This window comes from Gobio gobio (assembly GCF_949357685.1).
Source record: "Gobio gobio genome assembly, chromosome: 6".
Taxonomy (NCBI): domain Eukaryota; kingdom Metazoa; phylum Chordata; class Actinopteri; order Cypriniformes; family Gobionidae; genus Gobio; species Gobio gobio.
The window spans coordinates 7,413,099-7,432,504 of NC_137102.1; the positions used below are offsets into that span (position 1 = coordinate 7,413,099).

The following is a 19,406-nucleotide window of genomic DNA, read 5'->3' on the forward strand; positions in this document are numbered from 1 at the left end:
TACCCTTAAACTTACCCACACCACCACACCTGTCCCTAACTTTACCCTTAAACTTACTCACACCGCCACACCTGTCCCTAACTTTACCCTTAAACTTACCCACACCACCACACCTGTCCCTAACTTTACCTTTAAACTTACCCACACCGCCACACCTGTCCCTGACTTTACCCTTAAACTTACCCACACCACCACACCTGTCCCTAACTTTACCCTTAAACTTACCCACACCACCACACCTGTCCCTAACTTTACCCTTAAACTTACCCACACCGCCACACCTGTCCCTAACTTTACCCTTAAACTTACCCACACCACCACACCTCACTGCATGAAAAGTGGGATTTTCGTCAGTATGTGACACTGTAGATTGCCGTGAAACTTCAGGTTTACGACTGTGCACGGCAATTTGCAGGCAACACCGAAAACTGCCGTAAATTGTGGTAAATTGACGTGGGCCTTGCTTGGCAGTTGTCCCCCCATGACCCCCCCTCCCCTTAATTCTAGGGGAGGCTTTATCATGTAAATGAACATGCTGTGAGCTACACAAATGCAAATCAGAGTAGCAGCAGGGGGAGTTTTATCTAGGTTCTGAATTTTTTTGACTAAAACAAGTTTAAAGTTTAAGTTAAAATGTTAACTTAAATTTAAGTTAAATGTACTCGTTTTAGTACACATTACTAAATTTTTAGGGCAACCAGTTTGCTCCAATTTTTTAAGTAGATTCAACTTGTCCGGGCTCACAGTGTAGATTAATTACTCTGTATGTCATTAGCAATAACCAATGTTATGTAAAAAAAATAAAAAAATACAGGACAGCAGTTCATGTCTTCAACCTTTAGAGAGGTTATGTGATGCAACAAGACAATGAACCAAAGCACACAAATAAATCAAGTAAAGCATACAGTTTACATACCAACATTAATTTTTCCACCCTGCACTGTGAATGATTTTTTAAATGGCTATTAATCATAAATGTGAAAAGTACAAGTTTGTGTGTTTATAGTTAAGTCAGATTGTGTTTTTCTGTAATTGTCATTTAAATTGAGCTCACACCACATTTTATTAATTATCAATGCAGATTTTCAAGAGGTGGTTTCAGGGTTTAAATTATGCCAAGAGTAGGCCTTAATCTAGTTAATCGTGAGTTAAAAAATTGTTGCCTGGAACAAAGATTAAGCACAGATTACTAACACCTGGACTATGAGTCCTGAACTAAAATAAACTGGATTCATTTACAGTTTTATCTAATTGCTTACACACAATTTCTGAAAATATGGCTCCATTTCTTGTAACTCTACACACAAAACATCAGACATCTCTTGCAAAAGCAACACTTTGTGCAAAACTATTTTAACTATTTCCAAAAATGTTGTTTTTGCATATATCTAACTACACAATGCACAACTGAGGAATTTACAGTTGAACTGAAATCAACTGAACTGAATCAACACTGAAGTGACACAGTCACTTGAGCTGAATATTGACACTATATTGGCTTGTTAGAGCCGGTTTACAGCAGAATTTGTTTTGAACTTGTTACTGAAGCTGCTATGAAACAATATATTTTGTTGAATGCATATTCTTTCTTTCTCAAACCTTAGTTTTGATTTCTAAGTGATCAATTTATGTATGTGTTTTCACACATGATCATTGGCTGTATGGGTCCTCAGTAAATGAATGTGGCATTTAAATGGCAAAAGTTATTCTTGTCTCTATAACTTATGGCTTCCTAAAGACACGTTTATGGGTAAATAAAATATTAATAATATAAATAAAATGAATATCAAAACATATTTTAAATATAATGAAGTCATTTTATTATAGCACTCATCAGATGTTCCTGGAAACAAAACAGAGACAGAACAGTATAAACAAACTATACAACAAACTAAACACCAAATTACAAAAACATTATTATGTGAAAGTGAATAATGTGGTGTGTGTTTTCAGTTATTAATATGTGCTGTGTAAATTAGCCTATACTTTTTGAAATTATATATAGCCTAACTTTAAAAAACAAACAATAACCCATATAGATAAATTATAATAATTGTATAATATTAAGCATTTACTTAATATACATTGTAACATTAGGCTACTTTACTCTAGCACAGTAGTCAGTTAAGCAATTAATTAATATCTTATATTAATATGTATGTAGCCTAGGCTACATCTAAAGGTAAGTCTGCTTTAAAAAAAAATATTACACTTCGACATGTACAGAATGTGCGCGTTAAGAAACACGTTCAAATGTGTCATGTTAAAACTGTGCGTGAAGCGGAAAACAGGGCGTGTTGAAGGTTGAAACGATCATAAGTCACGCGTTTCGTATAAAGAGATTTGGCCCCGGGCGCGTTCCATATCAGAGCCCTAGTCCAATGGGGTGCGAGGTCGAGGTCATGGCCATGACGCGTAGAAGACGAGCTTTAAACTATTTTTTTATGTTTTTTGCTGCTTTCCTTTTTCGTGATCAACAATGACAGGACACCGTCTTCAACTCAATCTCTGCATGGACGCGACGAACTTTTTGGACTCATTTTCAGGAGGCTGTCTTCGTCTTCATAACTCTGAGGCAAACTGCAGTCGCTATGAACCACAGCATGGGTAATGTAATGTTACGATTTAAAGAATATGCTTTTATTCAGCTGTATAAGGAAATGGATGCGTTAATAGATCCGAGCTTAAAACTGCACATTTTGTTTACACAGACTATCCTCACCTCATAACGAAGCCGTGAGCTCTTATCTGCTTGGAGCGATTTCCACGAGTCTAGATTTAACCGCTGATCATGACGAAATTGTGTGTAAGTAACTTCTAATGTGTTTCTCATTCCTTGTTTAATTTTACCGTGACTGTTTTTATTAATACCAGTCTCATGTAATTGTTTTCCAGCTGCCTGTAAGACGTATTATGAATCGACACGCCGGAGCTTCAGATACAAACAACCTGAAACTGCGAAGTTTAGCTCGGAGTCGATCAAGAAGAAAAAGGGTAAGATTTATTATATTAGATCCGTTTTTTGTCAATGTGAGTATTTTTCAGGTTGCTTATTGTCTTTATGGATTGTATTACAGTTGCTGGAAGCGAGAGTGTGCTGGATGAGGTGGACATTTGGAAGTCCATTGAACTCATGTTTGACGAGGAAGACGGCTTTGTTGACGGGGTGTCTGGATGGATTGTGCGGCCACCGCCCTCTCGCAGCCTGGAGCTCGCCGAACTTTACATTACATTACGAGACATTACTGCTGCACTGTACATAGTTGTGTGTTTAACAATAAAGCTCTTTCTTTGAGTAAACCGCTGTGTTTTATAAATTAAGCCCTTTCTTTGAATGAACAGCTGTATGCTTATAAATGAAGCCCCTTGTTTGAATAAACGGCACGGTCCGTATAATTTTCCCATATATTCCTTGATGGTATGAATACTTCATAGCACAATAACATTAATATGAAACAAATTATTACAACATAAATTATATATTTATTATTATTATTGGGGTTTACATTTATAATGAGCCAGGGGGACCAATAATGATTGGTTTGCAGTGATCTGCCAACCAATCACGAGGGATTTTTCTTTTTTAAATGTAGTGGCTTCAGCCAATAGTGAGTGAGTAAATTCAAGTCTGGCCGTTGACTCTCTGGTTTCGCTGCTATTCATATGCAAATTAGAGGCGTCGCACCTCCGCGCGGTCTCTCAGCGGGGGGCTCTCCACCTACGTCATGGTTCGTTTACGACAATTTGTGGCACAGACGAACGCGACGTTCGCTGCCTCTAAATTGTCGAAAACTGCCGAAAATTAGGGAGATTTCCAGGAGTATACAGGCGTTTATGGGGTCGAAAATCCCACTTTTCATGCAGTGCCTGTCCCTAACTTTACCCTTAAACTTACCCACACCGCCACACCTGTCCCTAACTTTACCCTTAAACTTACCCACACCACCACACCTGTCCCTAACTTCACCCTTAAACTTACTCACACCGCCACACCTGTCCCTAACTTTACCCTTAAACTTACTCACACCGCCACACCTGTCCCTAACTTTACCCTTAAACTTACTCACACCGCCACACCTGTCCCTAACTTTACCCGTATCCCACCTCAATATCAGCAAGTGTTTTGCAATACAATATGAACACAATAAGTACATTATACTTATATGTTTAAGTAAGTACATAGTAGTCAAGGCCACCTAATATAAAGTGGGACCAAGATTTTTCTTACTCCACTGGGAAACAGGTTTCTTAAAAAAAAAAAAAAGTGAATCAGGAAGAAAAAGATTTATCTTGTTTTAAAGATGTTTAGATATTTTTTTTCTTCAGAAAATCAATACAAAATGACTAATTAAGCAGCGCAAAACTTACTCTTACACATACACTGAATACTTTGGCTTGCATTTTTTTGACCAATATAATTATGCACAAATTATGGAGATTTTGTGGTGACTGTGTCTAACACAAGCCGAAGCAGTGACCTTCACTAAAAGTATCAGGGTTCTTTGACACTTATAGTGTTCTCTACGAGGTAAAGCAGTTCTGACACCAACAGGAATGAGTTGGGGAACATAGACAGGCTACTGCTGTAATACATACCCGCGGCGTCTGAGGTGAGACAGCAAAATGAGGGACAGAGTGGAGAGAACCAATCAGATCCCCTCAACAAAGCTAGCTACACACCTCAGATCCACACTTGGTGAGAAATCACACCCACTCATGTTAAACAGCTACTTAATAACTACAATGACAAAACTTTTTGTGTGTTGTGAGAATTGTAAGAATTTAAAAGCAGTGGGAGTTTCTCTGTAAGTGGGATCATTTTTTTCTGAACACACTGCAAAAATAGTTGTATTTTTGTCTTGTTTTCCAAATATTAAAAAATATATAAAACCAAATAAATGTACTTGATAAGAAAAATGTGTAAGACTTATAAGCACGTAATATATCCTATTACAGTTTATGCTTAAAAAAGAAAAAACAACTTGCCAGTGGGGTGGAAAATATAAACTTAAGTCAAGATATATTCTCTGAAAATAAGTTGTAATATTTTGTGCAGTTTTGCTTATCACGCAATTGCATCTTGTTTTAAAATATGATATTATTACCTCAAATTAAGACAAAAATACTGTTTTTCACCCGTTTACTATCAAACTCTGGACATTTAATCCCAGTGTTAAGAAGTTGTTAATTATTAATCAGCTTTATCAATACATGAGCTGAATTATATGCATTTGTTTGGGTTCAATGACTAATAAATAATTTCTAGACCATCTCTGATTCTGAATTAGACTGATTTAATATCTCAAGTCAATACATTCACAATATATTATGCAACTGGTATGGAATGACATAAGACACTAAGAAAAGACGAAGGAGTGCTTACCTAAACTCGAGCGGGTGTTGGAGCGATCCATTATGGCGTGCTTGCTGGGGTTGTTGAGGATCGACCGCTTGGCAAGTGCAATATCTGCCGTCACGCGGGTGATAGTTATTCTAATGATGGATTAGCATATTAGAAACAACACTCTGTATGACTACACACAATTATTACAATAGCAAATATTAATTTGTAATGATGAGTCCATTAACTTCTTAAATCACGTGTACCATACCTTCCTTCAAATCTGTGTTTTAAAAAATCAAAGAGAGCTTTTTGCATCATGTCTGTAACCTGTAAATGAGAGGAAATATGCAATTCATTCATAACACTTCATAAAAAGAGCTACTGAAGTGTAGCTTCAGTTACGTACAGTAGAGGGCAGTACATATTTTTACATAATAAGTGTGGCATAAGAGAACATTAGAACATTGTATCTGATATAAGATACATTATATACAATTTAAATTGAATTTAAAGAGTAAAATATTTGTATATGTCTGCTGAGCCACTGGGTCCTTACAAGCACTAAATGTTGAAAATCCTTTGGACAGTGAATGGCTGAACATGCACATATGGAAACCCTCACCTCATAGCCCTTGAGCGAAGGCCCCATGAGCACCACAGGACGCATGGAAGGCACAACATCATACGCAGCCAGTTGCTCTCCCTGCATTTAAAGAGTGTAAATAAGCAGGCAATCTATAAATATATTAACATAAATGTATGTGTTGGGGTCATAATGTCAGCATTATGTATTTGCTCACCGATTTCTTCTTCACTTGCTGAACTAAAGGTAAACATTTGGAAAAATGTAAATTTTAATTAAACTGACACATACAATTATATTATTTATTTTCCACATGCATTCTAATTAAAAGCACTGATGAAATTCCAGTTTAGTGGATGACAACAATTTAGCAATGACAAACACTATCAATTCAGTCATTTGTCTAATTGTAAATAAATACTGAGAATAACCTGTAAAGAAAGAAAGAAAGAAATATTCAGCGCACCTGTTGGAGGTGGAGCCACTTTCTTTGTGTTCAAATCATCTTTGACAGAACTAGCCGCTTTACTGTGATGAGAGGAAAAAAATCATTTTTTTCATAATGAATATTGGAGCAATTTATGGCCCTGTCCCAAATGGCACCCTAAACACTCGCGGTCTTCCTACGTCCGCACTTTTGTGACGTAACACCACTTTGACTGTTGGGAAGAAGTCTGTTGCGGAGCTCGCTTCAGTGCGTGCTCGGCAAAAGTGAGCATCGAGGGCGCATATCGACCGCAAAGGGTGTGCTCGCAAGCACCCTCTAACCCTCTGACTTAACGGACACATGCTCGCAGCAGCCATTGTAAGTCCACAAGACTGTAAGTGCATGTGAAGTGGGCCTATGTACATTTAAGGGTGCTTTCACATTAGCACTTTGGTGCACATCCCGGCTCTTAATGCGTCGTGTTTCCTTCTGGAGCATCAGTGAATGTTTCAACCTTTTTTAGTAGTTGTGTTTGAGTCCCTCAATTGTCCTCAGTGTGAAAAGATGAATCTTAAAATCATACAGTCATTGCTGGAGAGGGTTCAAATATGAAAAAGATGCTGGAAAACTGAAGAATGTGCAGGACCTGGAGGATTTTTCTGAAGAACATCGCCAGTTTAACTGCTCAAGACAAACAAGGGACTCAAGAACAACCATCACAAAGCAAAAAAACAGCCGTGGATCATCCAGGGAACGACACACAGTACTGAGAATCAATGGTTCATAAACTTTTTATCAGGGTTATTTGAATAAATTCAGCTATTTTTTTGTCTTGTGGACTATATGTAAAAAAATTTTATGTAAAATATCTTATTCAGGAAAGTACTAAATAAAATAAAAAAATAACATGCATTTTGTATGATCCATCTTATTTAGTTAAAATTATTCCCATTTTCACAGATTCTGCAAGCGGTTCACATACTTTTCCATGCCACTGTACGTCATAAAGAATGTCTTATTTCAGAACAGTAACCATTATAAAATTGACCGTTATTCCTAGTGAAGCATAAATTGTTTAAATGTCTTAATGACTTTGGAATGTAGTGGTCAGTTTACTGAAATGAATCAGCCACAATGATGTATGCGGCTGACAAATCCCAGCAAACGTTTAATGACATTTGAAAAGACGTCCCTCCGACACGTCCCGTCATGGTTGAAAAATAGTTCCAAAATGAAAGTTGAACGGACGTCTTTGATGTTATCTGGCCGTGAATTCCACGTCTTTTGTCACGTTCTGTGTTACATATTTTTACCGGTTTGTGCCGTCCTACTGCGACTATTTTTTGCCAGGGACACGACGTTGCCGTCGGACTAATATTTGCTGGGATGCGACCCCCGGACCCCCAGCCTTTGAAATGAGACACAGCTAATGTATATCTCTTATCTGCGCAACTTCAGCAGAAATGGACTTGTGTGCAGAAAGATAGACACTAGTGTCTTTATGTGCTGAATGCTTTGAAAACAACTCAGGTTCGTACCAGGCGATCTAACCAAGTGTGAAAGCTCCCTAAATGTCTGATTCATTCATGCAAGTAGAACACAAAGATACAAAATGAAGACCCCACACTGCATTAATTGAGTTTTGCTTACCTGGCCAGCGCTTTGGCGGCCTTCCTGGCCTGCACCTCTCTCCTGATCAGAATCGTCTCCAGGTTCACTGGGCTGGGGATAAAACCAACCTCTCCCCCTTCCTTTACAGGCCGTCCAATCCACCAGTCATTATTAAACTTCTGTAAACAACAACAACAAAACAATACCATGTTATAAAAAAAATAAATAAAAAAAACTACAGTCAAACCAAAAATGATTCAGACACCAGATATATTTTTTACTAGTGGGTGCAGAACACTGCAGTTCATTTATGTAAGTGAGGATAGCAAAATAAAGTAAACTGTGACATATTATACCCAAAAACTCTTCATACAGTTACTACCAGTACAATGTATACACATTTGGGACCAAAATTATTCAGACACTTTGACCTGACCATGTTTTACTGAAGTGTTTTCTTTCTAATGTGACCTTTGACACCACAGACTGAACAAAATGAAGCTTGTCATTGGTTGACCTAATTGGTATTATCTTATTGTGTACTTAAATTTAACAGCTAATTGGTTGATTGTAATCCATTACACACCTTTCTATCAAAGTTATCTGACATTATCAAGATGAATTTGTTCTGACACAGTTTAACTGAGTTCTTGTTGCCTTTTACGGAGTGTCTATTTACACCAAGTGCAAATAACATGCCTTGTTGGCAAGTGTTATTCGTTTCTAACAATGCCTGGTTTTTCAACTCGTGCGTCAAACGCTCAATTTGCGGCGTGTCATTCGCGCAAATCGCGTCATTTGCGCCGCCTCATTTGCGCAAAACGCGCTGCAGAATGTCTATTCGCATTTTTGCATTGACTTAAAGGTCCCATGGCATGCCATTTTTCTATTACTTTATAATGTTTCCTGAGGTGTACTTATATTGTTAGTATGATTTTTACATCATAAAATGTCATAATTTAGAAATAAAAGGCATTTTTTCTATTCTGAGCGTGTCTGCTGTGAGACTTCAGTAAAAACGCCCACTGTTGTGACTGGCAGACATCTTTGCATTTGAACGAGTATCAGATCTTGTAGCGGAGGGGGCGTGGTTTAGCGAGGTCTACGAGGCACGAGCAGAGCCTGCTGCCAGAGAGACGGATGGACCTGAGTTCACTTCTCATCAGTTCTGTCAGTACGTCTCAGTTCAGTGAACTGTTTTAGTTACAAGCATATACTACAGGTTATTCGTTTATTTCTAGTCGGAGGGGCTGTCACTCATGTCAGAAAGTTAGTAACTCTAGTAAATTATATGGATCAGCGCTGACTGGAGACGTGAACCGTTTAGAACGATTCAGTCCGATTTGGTGAACTGGTTCGGTTCACTAAAAAGAACCGGTTCAAAAGAATGATTCGTTCGCGAACCGGACATCACGGACCAGAGACGGAGCGATTGCAAACAAAGTTATTTATAGTAACTATGTATCTGAGAGTTCTGAATAAACACGAGTCTCAGTCACGCCGAGTCCGTCTTCATCCTTATTCTACCAACTTTGTAACACATGTAATGTACCATTACAGGAGATGAACGAGTTACGAGTAAGTGTTGATTATAGCATTATTTTTAGATATTTTCCTATCATATGAAAAGCGTCAGTGACGCGCATTGAGTACACAGCGCAAACAAAGACACAACAGCAGTAATCGAATGTAATCTAGTTTATTGTGGGCTAGGCTGGCTAGCCCGGATACGCTCGCGCTTACCCCCCTTCTGCTTAATCTCGCGCCACGTTTGGTGCCTCCGCTGTGGGCCAGATGCAGTACTGGGGGTCGGGGATGTTGAAGGCCGAGCTTCGGCGTGTGTGAGGTTTATCTCTAAAGAGATGTGGCTCTGCCTATGTTGAGCAGAAACTCCCGACTATATGCACATTGTAGAACAGATAGACGCGACGAGGACGTACAAAAACACTGACTCACAAGATAGAAAACACGAAAACACCGTTCTGTCGGGAGAGAGAGAAGCCGCAGCGTGTGCACGAATAATACAGTTTTGTGTGAACTTGAATAATTAGCTACACATCAGAAATCACTGATCACAGATCAGAAGGAACTGAAAAAAGACTTCTGTTTTCATTTGTACATCCAAACACTGAGAAACTGCCAGCATTCACTCGTTCACAAGCCATGATCTGTCGAGGACAAATATGGCGCTCACATGGGCGTGCCAGATTCTCTGTGCGGAGGAAAGGGAGGTAACCGTTCCTGTTTTGACTTCATAACAGCAGACTTCAAGATTGGCTAGTCTGACCTGTCATTTTCAGAAAGACAGCCAGAACTCGGTTTACAGCGATCAAAATTTCTAGCCACTTGGGGACAATATTCAGGCTAGGGGAACTCATATTAATGTTGAAAAACCTCATAAAATGACAATTTCATGCCATGGGACCTTTAAAATGTAAATCACTCACGCAAAACGCTTAATTCGCGTCTGGTGTGAACGCACCATAAGGTTTAAGGATCTAGGTTTTGACGCAATTGACCCGGGTTCAAATCCGCCTTTTGCCGAACTAGCTCTTCTCCCTTTTCCCATCACATGTCACATCGGAAAGGCATTTACTTTCAATAAAAATGAAGAAAATGTTCTAAAAATGGAAATAAAGTGCCTAACGAAATGTTTAATAATAATTTGAGTATTTATTGGGTAGGGGTAGGGAGGGCTTTTATTGTCCCATTAAGGCATCCATTTAATAATTTTAATAAATATAATCATTTACACTCTATGTTATTATTGCATCCTGTTAATGTACAACAATACTGAGGTGCAAACAGTATGTATCTGTCAAAAAGTATAAATTGCATGTAATTACTATTTTTACACATTGCAAAGAACTGCTACTTTTACATGGTGTAAATAGAATATATCACTATTTGCACTTAGTGTAAATATCCTCTATCACTAAGAAAATATTATTTTCACTTTTATTTTATTACCATTTTCTAAACTATAGTGAATAAACGATGAAAATGTTGAAGGTGTCTGAATAAATTTTAGTTTGACTGTATATTGACTATATTGGCATTCATTTGATTTATTAAATGTAATGATAGTGCAGGTGATCTGGGAACACACTGACCTCTTTGATATGTAGGAAGTCTTTCGCTTCAAAGGAAACCCCATGCCCTGGTATGGGGACGTTGTCATCATCTGCAGGAGTGTAGGTGAAGTTTGTGCGAACGGCGAAAGCAACAGGCTTATACTGAATAATAGCAACAAAAAGGTAAGACTCTACATTTTGATAACACAAAACACATGAATGTGACACATTTTCATCAGGATCCTTTGTGAACACCTGAACTGCTGCAACTGGTTGTGTAAACAAAATCTCGCTGTGTAGTTGTACCATGTATGGGTGAGAATATTTATAAATCTGTCATTGAGGTTGTGTATAGTGAGCATGTAAATGGCAGCAGACAGATATTTCGCGGAGGGTGCTGGAACTAAAACTGCTAATTTGAGCCACGGCACATGTGCTGCATTGCCCCAAGCAAGTTACTAATAATAGCCTTCATTAATTTACCTTCAAACCAATAGCAATGCACAAATTCATTCTTGAAGAGCTCCATATCATCCCAGTGAAGGGTAATGCAGTCTAATGGCAGATACATGAGGTTTGGGGACAGTGCGGGTTTGAATACATATGATGAGACTGAATGTACATTGACGTGTCCTTCAAGTGCTGTTAAATTTGCAAGGATAATTTATAAGGAGTGCAGCAGGGTAAGCTACAAGCAAATATGCAATCAGATCTGATTCGTTCATATTCACATACCTTTACAGTAACAGGACAAAAGGACAATTGTAGAATTGTGTGTTAGCAACTGAGATTTTGTGATAAACAGTTGGTTTGTTTGGGTTAGTGATTGCCAACTAGGGTTGTGTAAAAAATGTGGCATTTTAATTTTGCTTTGTTAAAGGGTTAGTTCACCCAAAAAAGAATATTACCCCATGATTTACTCACCCTCAAGTCATCCTAGGTGTATATGACATTGTTCTTTCAGATGAATACAATCTGAGTTATATAAAAAATGTCCTGGCAAATCCAAGCATTATAATGGCAGCCCAAAATTTAAATCCCAAAAAAGTGTATCCATGCATTATAAAAGTACTCCACACGGCTCCGGGGGGTTAATAAAGGCCTTCTGAAGCGAACCGATGGGTTTTTGAAAGAAAAAATATCCATATTTAACATGTTATAAAGTAACGGATGAGACGTCCAGACGTTAAACCGAGGTCCTGACTCCCTGTGGTCATTAAAAATCCCAGGATGTCCTTCGGAAAAAGAGTAGGGGTGTAACCCCGGCATCCTGGCCAAATTTGCCCATTGGCCTCTGTCCATCAAGGCTTCCTAATAATCCCCATATACCGATTGGCTTCTCTCCACCAATCAACTGGTGTGTGGTGGACGTTCTGGCACAATATGGCTGCAGTCACATCATCCAGGTGGTGCTGCACATTGGTGGTGTTTGAGGAAAAAGCGTCTAGAAAGTGTCTAGAAAAGCGCTATATAGCCTAAATGTAACAAATTATTATTATTTTTATTATTAAATATCTAGCTTCCGGCGGACCGCCTTCCATTTTCAACTTAAAAAACGTACCTGGCGCAACGATGACGTCGGACGCAGCCATGGGCGTGGTAGTGGGGGGAAAAGTGGACCTGTCTACCCAGGGCCCCGTCTAGGGAGAGGGCCCTTTGAAAAGTCTGGAATATATTTTAACATGGAACATGGGGGCCCATCAGGACTGCCTATGCATAGGGCCCAGGATTTTGTGCTACACCCCTGGACGCAGCGTAAGTGTTTTGAACTGCGAGAGGCGTTACACTTTCTGCGGAAGTTGAACACTGAAGGCAGTCCGATTGTGTTCATATGCACCTGGGATGACTAGTAACTAGTAAATCATGGGGTGATTTTCATTTTGGGGTGAACTAACCCATTAAAACGAAAATTAAAACACGGTTAAAATGTTTTTGTTTGTTTATTATTAAATAGTATTTAATTTTTATTATTTTTGTGAATGTCTTAAGCAAATCTGGTATAAATAAACACATTTCATTGAAGGATTACTTGAGCGTTACTAAGACAAAAACATTGGCTTACTGTAGATCACAATGTATTTACTTTGCTATCTTTAAAAAACAAAGCTCCAATGCCAATGTATATAAGCCATAACAAAATAATAAATGAATCAAATAAAATATGAATTTAAATATTATTATATTATAATTTGGTATTTAATTTAAAAGGAAGTGAAATGTCAGCACAATGGCAGTCTGGCTGTTTCTAGCCTGGTTTGAAAAGCCGAATCTCTGTGGGAGATGGTGGTCTGAAGCAGGATGTGATGCTGTCTGCTCAGTACCTTAATTAAAAGGACCTCAGGGAGCTCACTCGCACAGGCAGGGGGTTTCATTCAGTTTTTAAAGCCTAGCAAAAGTGGACTCTGTAAATAGCCGATGATAAAACACCAAGCATTTGTCGTTGCTCTTTCACAATTTGCTCTGGAGCTTCTAATCACTTTTTGGACTGTGTAAAAAACAGGAGAAGTGATAATTGTTGCTATCGTTTGTCAGTTGCGTGTAGACCATTCATTTTGTAGAGTACAAGATTTACCACTCAAATGCTGTTTCAACCAAGACATTTGGTAATTAGCTTTTCGACACAGCTACCTTGTTACTTTGACAGAGGGAAAAGAGCCGTGCAAAATTTATGAGCACATCTAAAACCGTGATATATTTCGGTCCTTGTGGCCAACGTCACTGGTGGCAGGAAATGTGCAGCCGAGAGAACAATGTACCTTGGCCTTATCGAGCTGGACTTGGGCATTCTTCTCCTTCTCCTCAGTGGCCCCTGTGTCCTGACGGTCCGCCGAACCCTACCACAGTCAAACAAGAGGAAGAACTAGCATTATTATTATTACAGACACTGTCTTTATTACTACAGACTCACTCTCTTTAACAAGACATAACTTGTCTCATTCTGAGCACTTGCCTATGCGCATAGTCTCGAATGTAACACTCAGGAGAATTATGCTGAAACTAATGTGCGGTCTTTGATTATAAAATAATAAAATGAGCCATATGCTCTGATATGTTGATTTCAATAGAGATCACTCCACTATCTAATAGACAGAGCCATCAAAGTCACAAATTATCCCAAGGTTTTTCCTTCAGGGCTCCTTCATTACTTTTTATTAGCAACTCCCCACAAAGGGCACTGTTCAAAGTCAACGTCAGACAATAGTTTAGCTCTGTCAAATTGAGCTTGTAAATTGATATGAGCATTTCACTCCCTATCATTTTTCAACACTAACACTAACAAAGTTTTCAACCCAGTGATGTGAAAAGCAGTTATGATACTAAATATTTTATACGTTTGCAGACCAAATGGAAGGGTTTGATATTACATAATATATTACATGGCGCCTTCACAACCTTTTGATGAAAAAATCTGTAGAAATGTGAATTCATCACATTGCAAAAAAAGAAAAAAAAAACTCTCTCTGTTGTGCTATTTTAAAGGTTCCCTTTTTGGAGGACTCCTACAATAGGTTTAGATGCATCAAAGGTAAAACAAATTATATTAGTTTTCTACCCGATCAGGCATAACATTATGACAGGTGAAGTGAATAACATTGATTATTTCTTCATCACGGCACCTGTTAGTATGTGGGATATATTAGGCAGCGAGTGAACATTTTGTCCTCAAAGTTGATGTGTTAGAAGCAGGAAAAATGGGCAAGCATTTGAGCGAGTTTGACAAAGGCCAAATTGTGACGGCTAGACGACTGGGTCAGAGCATCTCCAAAACTGCAGCTCTTGTGGGGTGTTCCCGGTCTGCAGTGGCCAGTCAGTATTAGTGATGCACTGAAATGAAAATTCTGGGCCGAAACTGAAAATTTAGGATGCACTTGGCTGAAAACCGAAACTGAAGCCGAAAATGGCTTCTTTTAAAAATGTATACTAATTATATATATATATATAAATTGCTTGAATTGAATGGATCTGAAATGAAAAAATCAGGAACCAATAGAATAATCAAACTTTTATTAAGTTACATAACAAAACCTAAAATATTTTGAACAATAAATATAAATAATAATACCAAATAGGCCTAATATTATTCTTCAAGTTTTATGTTCCATTAAATAAAATAGTTTTTTAACAGTTGTGCAAAAAAAGACAAAAAAAAAAATCCACAATATCAGAATAACTGCACACAAAATCACAGAATGGTTCTCATTAAGAACATGAGATGCTGCACTGAATAGTCTCTCACTGTCTGTCACTGTTCTCCGGGAAAAATGGCATTGGGGGAGTAAAATATGTGTTTTTTTGGCAGGGTTGCCTGCTAAAATTCGCATTCCTGGGTCTAAATATCACATAGTTGGGGTCGCTTCAACCCACGGACATGGAAAAACATCCCGCGGGAAAACCACGGACTTGGCAACACTGCTTGGGGCAGATAAATACCTGCGTGCAATCCGCGCAAGCTATGGAAATCGGCCTTCGTTCGCGCGCCAGTAGTCAAGGGGATTGTCGCTTCTGGTGATGGGTAGTTCAGCTAACGTTAGATACATCTCTATTTGTTCTCATAACGCTGACATGCTTAATTTTTGAACAGCTCAACCGTGAGTGAAACCTAAGCGCTTGCACACGGATGGGAGGGGCGGGTGACATTCATTTTTGGTTTACGTTTTCGGCTGTTTTTTTTTTTTTATTTCTGCCCGAAACCGATAATGCCATTTTCGGCCGAACCTTTTCGGCGGCCGAAATTTCGGTGCACCCCTAGTCAGTCTCTATCAAAAGTTCTCCAAGGAAGGAACAGTGGTGAACCGGCCACAGGGTCATGGGTGGCCGAGGCTCATTGATGCACGTGGGGAGCGAAGGCTGGCCCGTGTGGTCCGATCAAACAGACGAGCTACTGTAGCTCAGATTGCTCAAGAAGTTAATGCTGGTTCTGATAGAAAGGTGTCAGAATACACAGAGCATCTCAGTTTGTTGTGTATGGGGCGGCATTGCCGCAAACCAGTCAGGGTGCCCATGCTGACCCCTTTCCACTGCAGAAAGCGCCAACAGTGGGCATATGAGCATCAGAACTGGACCATGGACCAATGGAAGAAGGTGGTCTGACGAATCACGTTTTTTTTTACACCACGTGGATGGCCGGGTGCGTGTGCGTCGCTTACCTGGGGAAAACATGGCACCAGGTGCACTATGGGAAGAAGGCAAGCCGGCGGAGGCAGTGATGCTTTGGGCAATGTTCTGCCAGGAAACCTTGGGTCCTGCCATCTATGTGGATGTTACTTTGACACGTCCCACCTACCTAAGCATTGTTGCAGACCATGTACACCCTTTCATGGAAACGATATTCCCTGGTGGCTGTGGCTCTTTCAGCAGATAATGCGCCGCCACAAAGCACAGATGCTTCAGGAATGGTTTGAGGAGCACAACAACGAGTTTGAGGTGTTGACTTGGCCTCCAAATTCCCCAGATCTCAATCCAATCAAGCATCTGTGGGATGTTCTGAACAAACAAGTCCGATCCATGGAGGCCCCACCTCGCAACTTACAGGACTGAAAGGATCTGCTGCTAACATCTTGGTTCCAGATACCACAGCACACCTTCAGGGGTCTAGTGGAGTCCATGCCTCTACGGGTCAGGGCTGATTTGGCAGCAAAAGTGGGACCAACACAATATAAGGATCAAGAATCCAGTCTCTCTTTACAAATCCTGTCTGAGAGCCTACTCTTGTAGGTCAGGTACTCTGATTGGTCAGATAGTCCAGTCTGTTGTGATTGGTTGACCGCTTACAGCCTGTGCCGGAAACAAAACGCCCATTCCCAGATCTGAATTTCAGCTCCAGAAACTTCCTCAGCCCTTGTATACACAGTGATATGAACAGTCCTCATCCTTACGGATTTTGCTTCCGATCCTGATTTTTTACAAACCTACGTGGGTTTGTGCAGGAAGTATGACTTGAATTACTGACGACTCATTCAGGCATTCACAAACAACTATATTACACACTACATGAAAGATAATATCCGAAAAGTATAATAGGGGCACTTTAATGTTTCCTGGCCTGCTTCTTGTATTCTTCAAACATTTTTTTTTTGTTTAAACACAATATTATGACTAGACTATATATAAATATTCAAACCTCTAGCCTAATTAGCCTGGTTAACAGCATATTATGTCACTAGATATGTGCAGTTTAAAATTCTCATCCCAAGATTCAGTCCATTTCTAGTGTATAACAGTTCAAAATTTCAGTTGAAAAAAGTTTTACAAAGTCAGCAAAAGTCATGCTGACTGAAATGCACCCTCACTCTAGCACACTCTCCCAAAGGCACACCTACATGCTCACATGCACACTAACACGCTGACAGTAATGGCACAGTGACAAGCCCCTCGAGAGACACTGGTGCTACGCAGTCTGACAACATCATATTGACCTTAATATAAGGCTGATAACCTTGCTGACAAGACTACTGGACTACTGGTCAACAGCATATGCCGTGATTTGGATGCCGGAGTGCTGATAAACAGCATATACATCACTTAACCAGCTAGACCAGCACCAAACCAGCATGGAAATTCATGCTTTCGTGAATCAGAAAGGAAGACAAAATGAAAATTATCACATCAAAGCAACATTTGAATTAATATTGCAAATGGTGTAAGTGTTTCATAAAGTCTGTCAAGAGCATCAATGTGAGCTTGAATGTTATTATTAATCAATATTGTGCTCACGAGTGTTTAAAACAAACCGGCTTGGATAAACTGACTCAAGGGCATGCAGCAAACACATGAGCATAACATAGTTTGCGCTAGAAGAAATTAGGCTAATTAACAGAGAAGGTGGTGAAATGAGATTGAGAAAAGGAGTGAATAAAAGAAGGAATTGAGGAGACTGGGATAATTGGGTTCCCATAGGCACAGTCATGTAGAGGTGCTCGCTTTTGTTTACTCATGTCTGCCATAGACATCTGTTCACTCAGTGCCGCCTCTCCTGCAAGTCAATGTCACGGAGAGAGCGGTACAAAACGCTGCTGAATTATTAACCAATGCCACGCTCACCAAGATGCTCTTCCAACCACAGGGTTTAGTGGGGATTCGGATCATTTATAGGCCTTACATGTATTGAAGTGTGATGCCTCTCCACAATGCTGAAAAGGAGTAGCGGATCTGACCGTCTCTCCCCATTCTTTCCCACATTGTTCAAAGTATTGCCATGTTATGCAAAACATCGCAGAAATGCAACAGCAGAAATTAAATGTACAAGCACTTATTGTTTTTGTGACAAGAACATTTTTTGGAGACCTAACATACACCCTGCGCAATGTGGTGTTTTTTGCTAGTTTCAGCCCGACGCAGGTATCATTTTCACGTCCAAATAGCAAATGTATTTGCGCCTATTTGTGCGGCCATGCTGGTCTGAAAACCAGGTGTGTTCAGGCGCATTGTTGGCGTGTTGCTATTTTGAGGCAACTGAAAACGACTGCGCCATTGACCAACAAAAACCTGCTCTACAATCAATAGCGCAGTATTTTTTGTGTTATTTAAAGGGTGCGTTAGTATATAGGCGGGTGCACAACATACACTCTGCTTATTACAAACACAGGGCAAAGCAGCACACAAACATGCCAAATATTAAAAATAAAAGGATTACAATGTAAAAGATTATTATTGTGTACATAAAGATAAAAATGCCTAATAACGAATGAAATTGTCTACTTATTGACCAATTGTGGCAATACACACATGTATTTAATCAAATAAAATAAAGGTTGTCTATATTCTGCCATGTAAATAGCAAATCCGCAGTGGTCCGAGTGCAACTGGCTTTTAAAGGGAATGGGAGATGAGACTCTGATTGGTTTATTGCACATTACGCCTTAAACACACCCATAACTCATTAAGAGAATAGGGACAAACCCTTAGTCAATGCGCCGGGCACACCGACCATTTTTCCATTTTTCAAAAGTGGATTCGGACACGCCCTAAAGTGCACTTGCTTTAGACCATGCGCTTAGATCAATAAAATAGGGCCCTAGACTTCAGTGTTCCTTTATCTTCATAGGTTCATTAAAGATGGCCCTGTGATTGATTAACCCAAATTAAGAAACAACTAAGTGAGTGACAGCTAGCCAAAGTTGAATTCCCTGATCTGACCTACAGTGGATATTCCTCTTTGGGGAACTAATGGTTAAAAAACAAATCAAACTAAATGTAACATTGAACAAAGAGAACAGACTGTATAATTGTAATGGTTTATTTGAATGCATTATTTAAGCAATATCTTTGCCATACTGCTTTGAACAAACTGTGACAGACTGGAAAGTCTTCAAAAGCTGACTAGGCCCATCCTGATTTTGTGTTTTGGATGATTGTCCTACTGCATCA

The 19,406-nt window shown here is 39.4% G+C and overlaps 2 protein-coding genes across 2 annotated transcripts in view; one reads left to right on the plus strand and one right to left on the minus strand.

Moving 5' to 3' along the window:
* Positions 1-19,406, minus strand: part of cacnb2b (calcium channel, voltage-dependent, beta 2b) — a 63,050-nt gene that overhangs the window by 25,979 nt on the left and 17,665 nt on the right. Inside the window, exons 2-9 of the mRNA XM_079819646.1 lie at positions 13,796-13,873; positions 11,079-11,201; positions 8,005-8,144; positions 6,394-6,455; positions 6,145-6,167; positions 5,967-6,047; positions 5,613-5,671; positions 5,384-5,493 (exon numbers count right to left, since the gene is read on the minus strand). Coding sequence (XP_079675772.1) covers positions 5,384-5,493; positions 5,613-5,671; positions 5,967-6,047; positions 6,145-6,167; positions 6,394-6,455; positions 8,005-8,144; positions 11,079-11,201; positions 13,796-13,873 — 676 coding nt within the window. The remainder of the gene's footprint in view (positions 1-5,383; positions 5,494-5,612; positions 5,672-5,966; positions 6,048-6,144; positions 6,168-6,393; positions 6,456-8,004; positions 8,145-11,078; positions 11,202-13,795; positions 13,874-19,406) is intronic.
* LOC307127286 (uncharacterized protein) lies at positions 2,383-3,295 on the plus strand (the record flags this gene model as incomplete). Its single annotated transcript, XM_079818419.1, has 4 exons — positions 2,383-2,607; positions 2,712-2,806; positions 2,896-2,994; positions 3,078-3,295. Exons 1-4 carry the CDS (start codon positions 2,480-2,482, stop codon positions 3,293-3,295), a joined length of 540 nt encoding a protein of 179 aa, XP_079674545.1. The 5' UTR covers positions 2,383-2,479.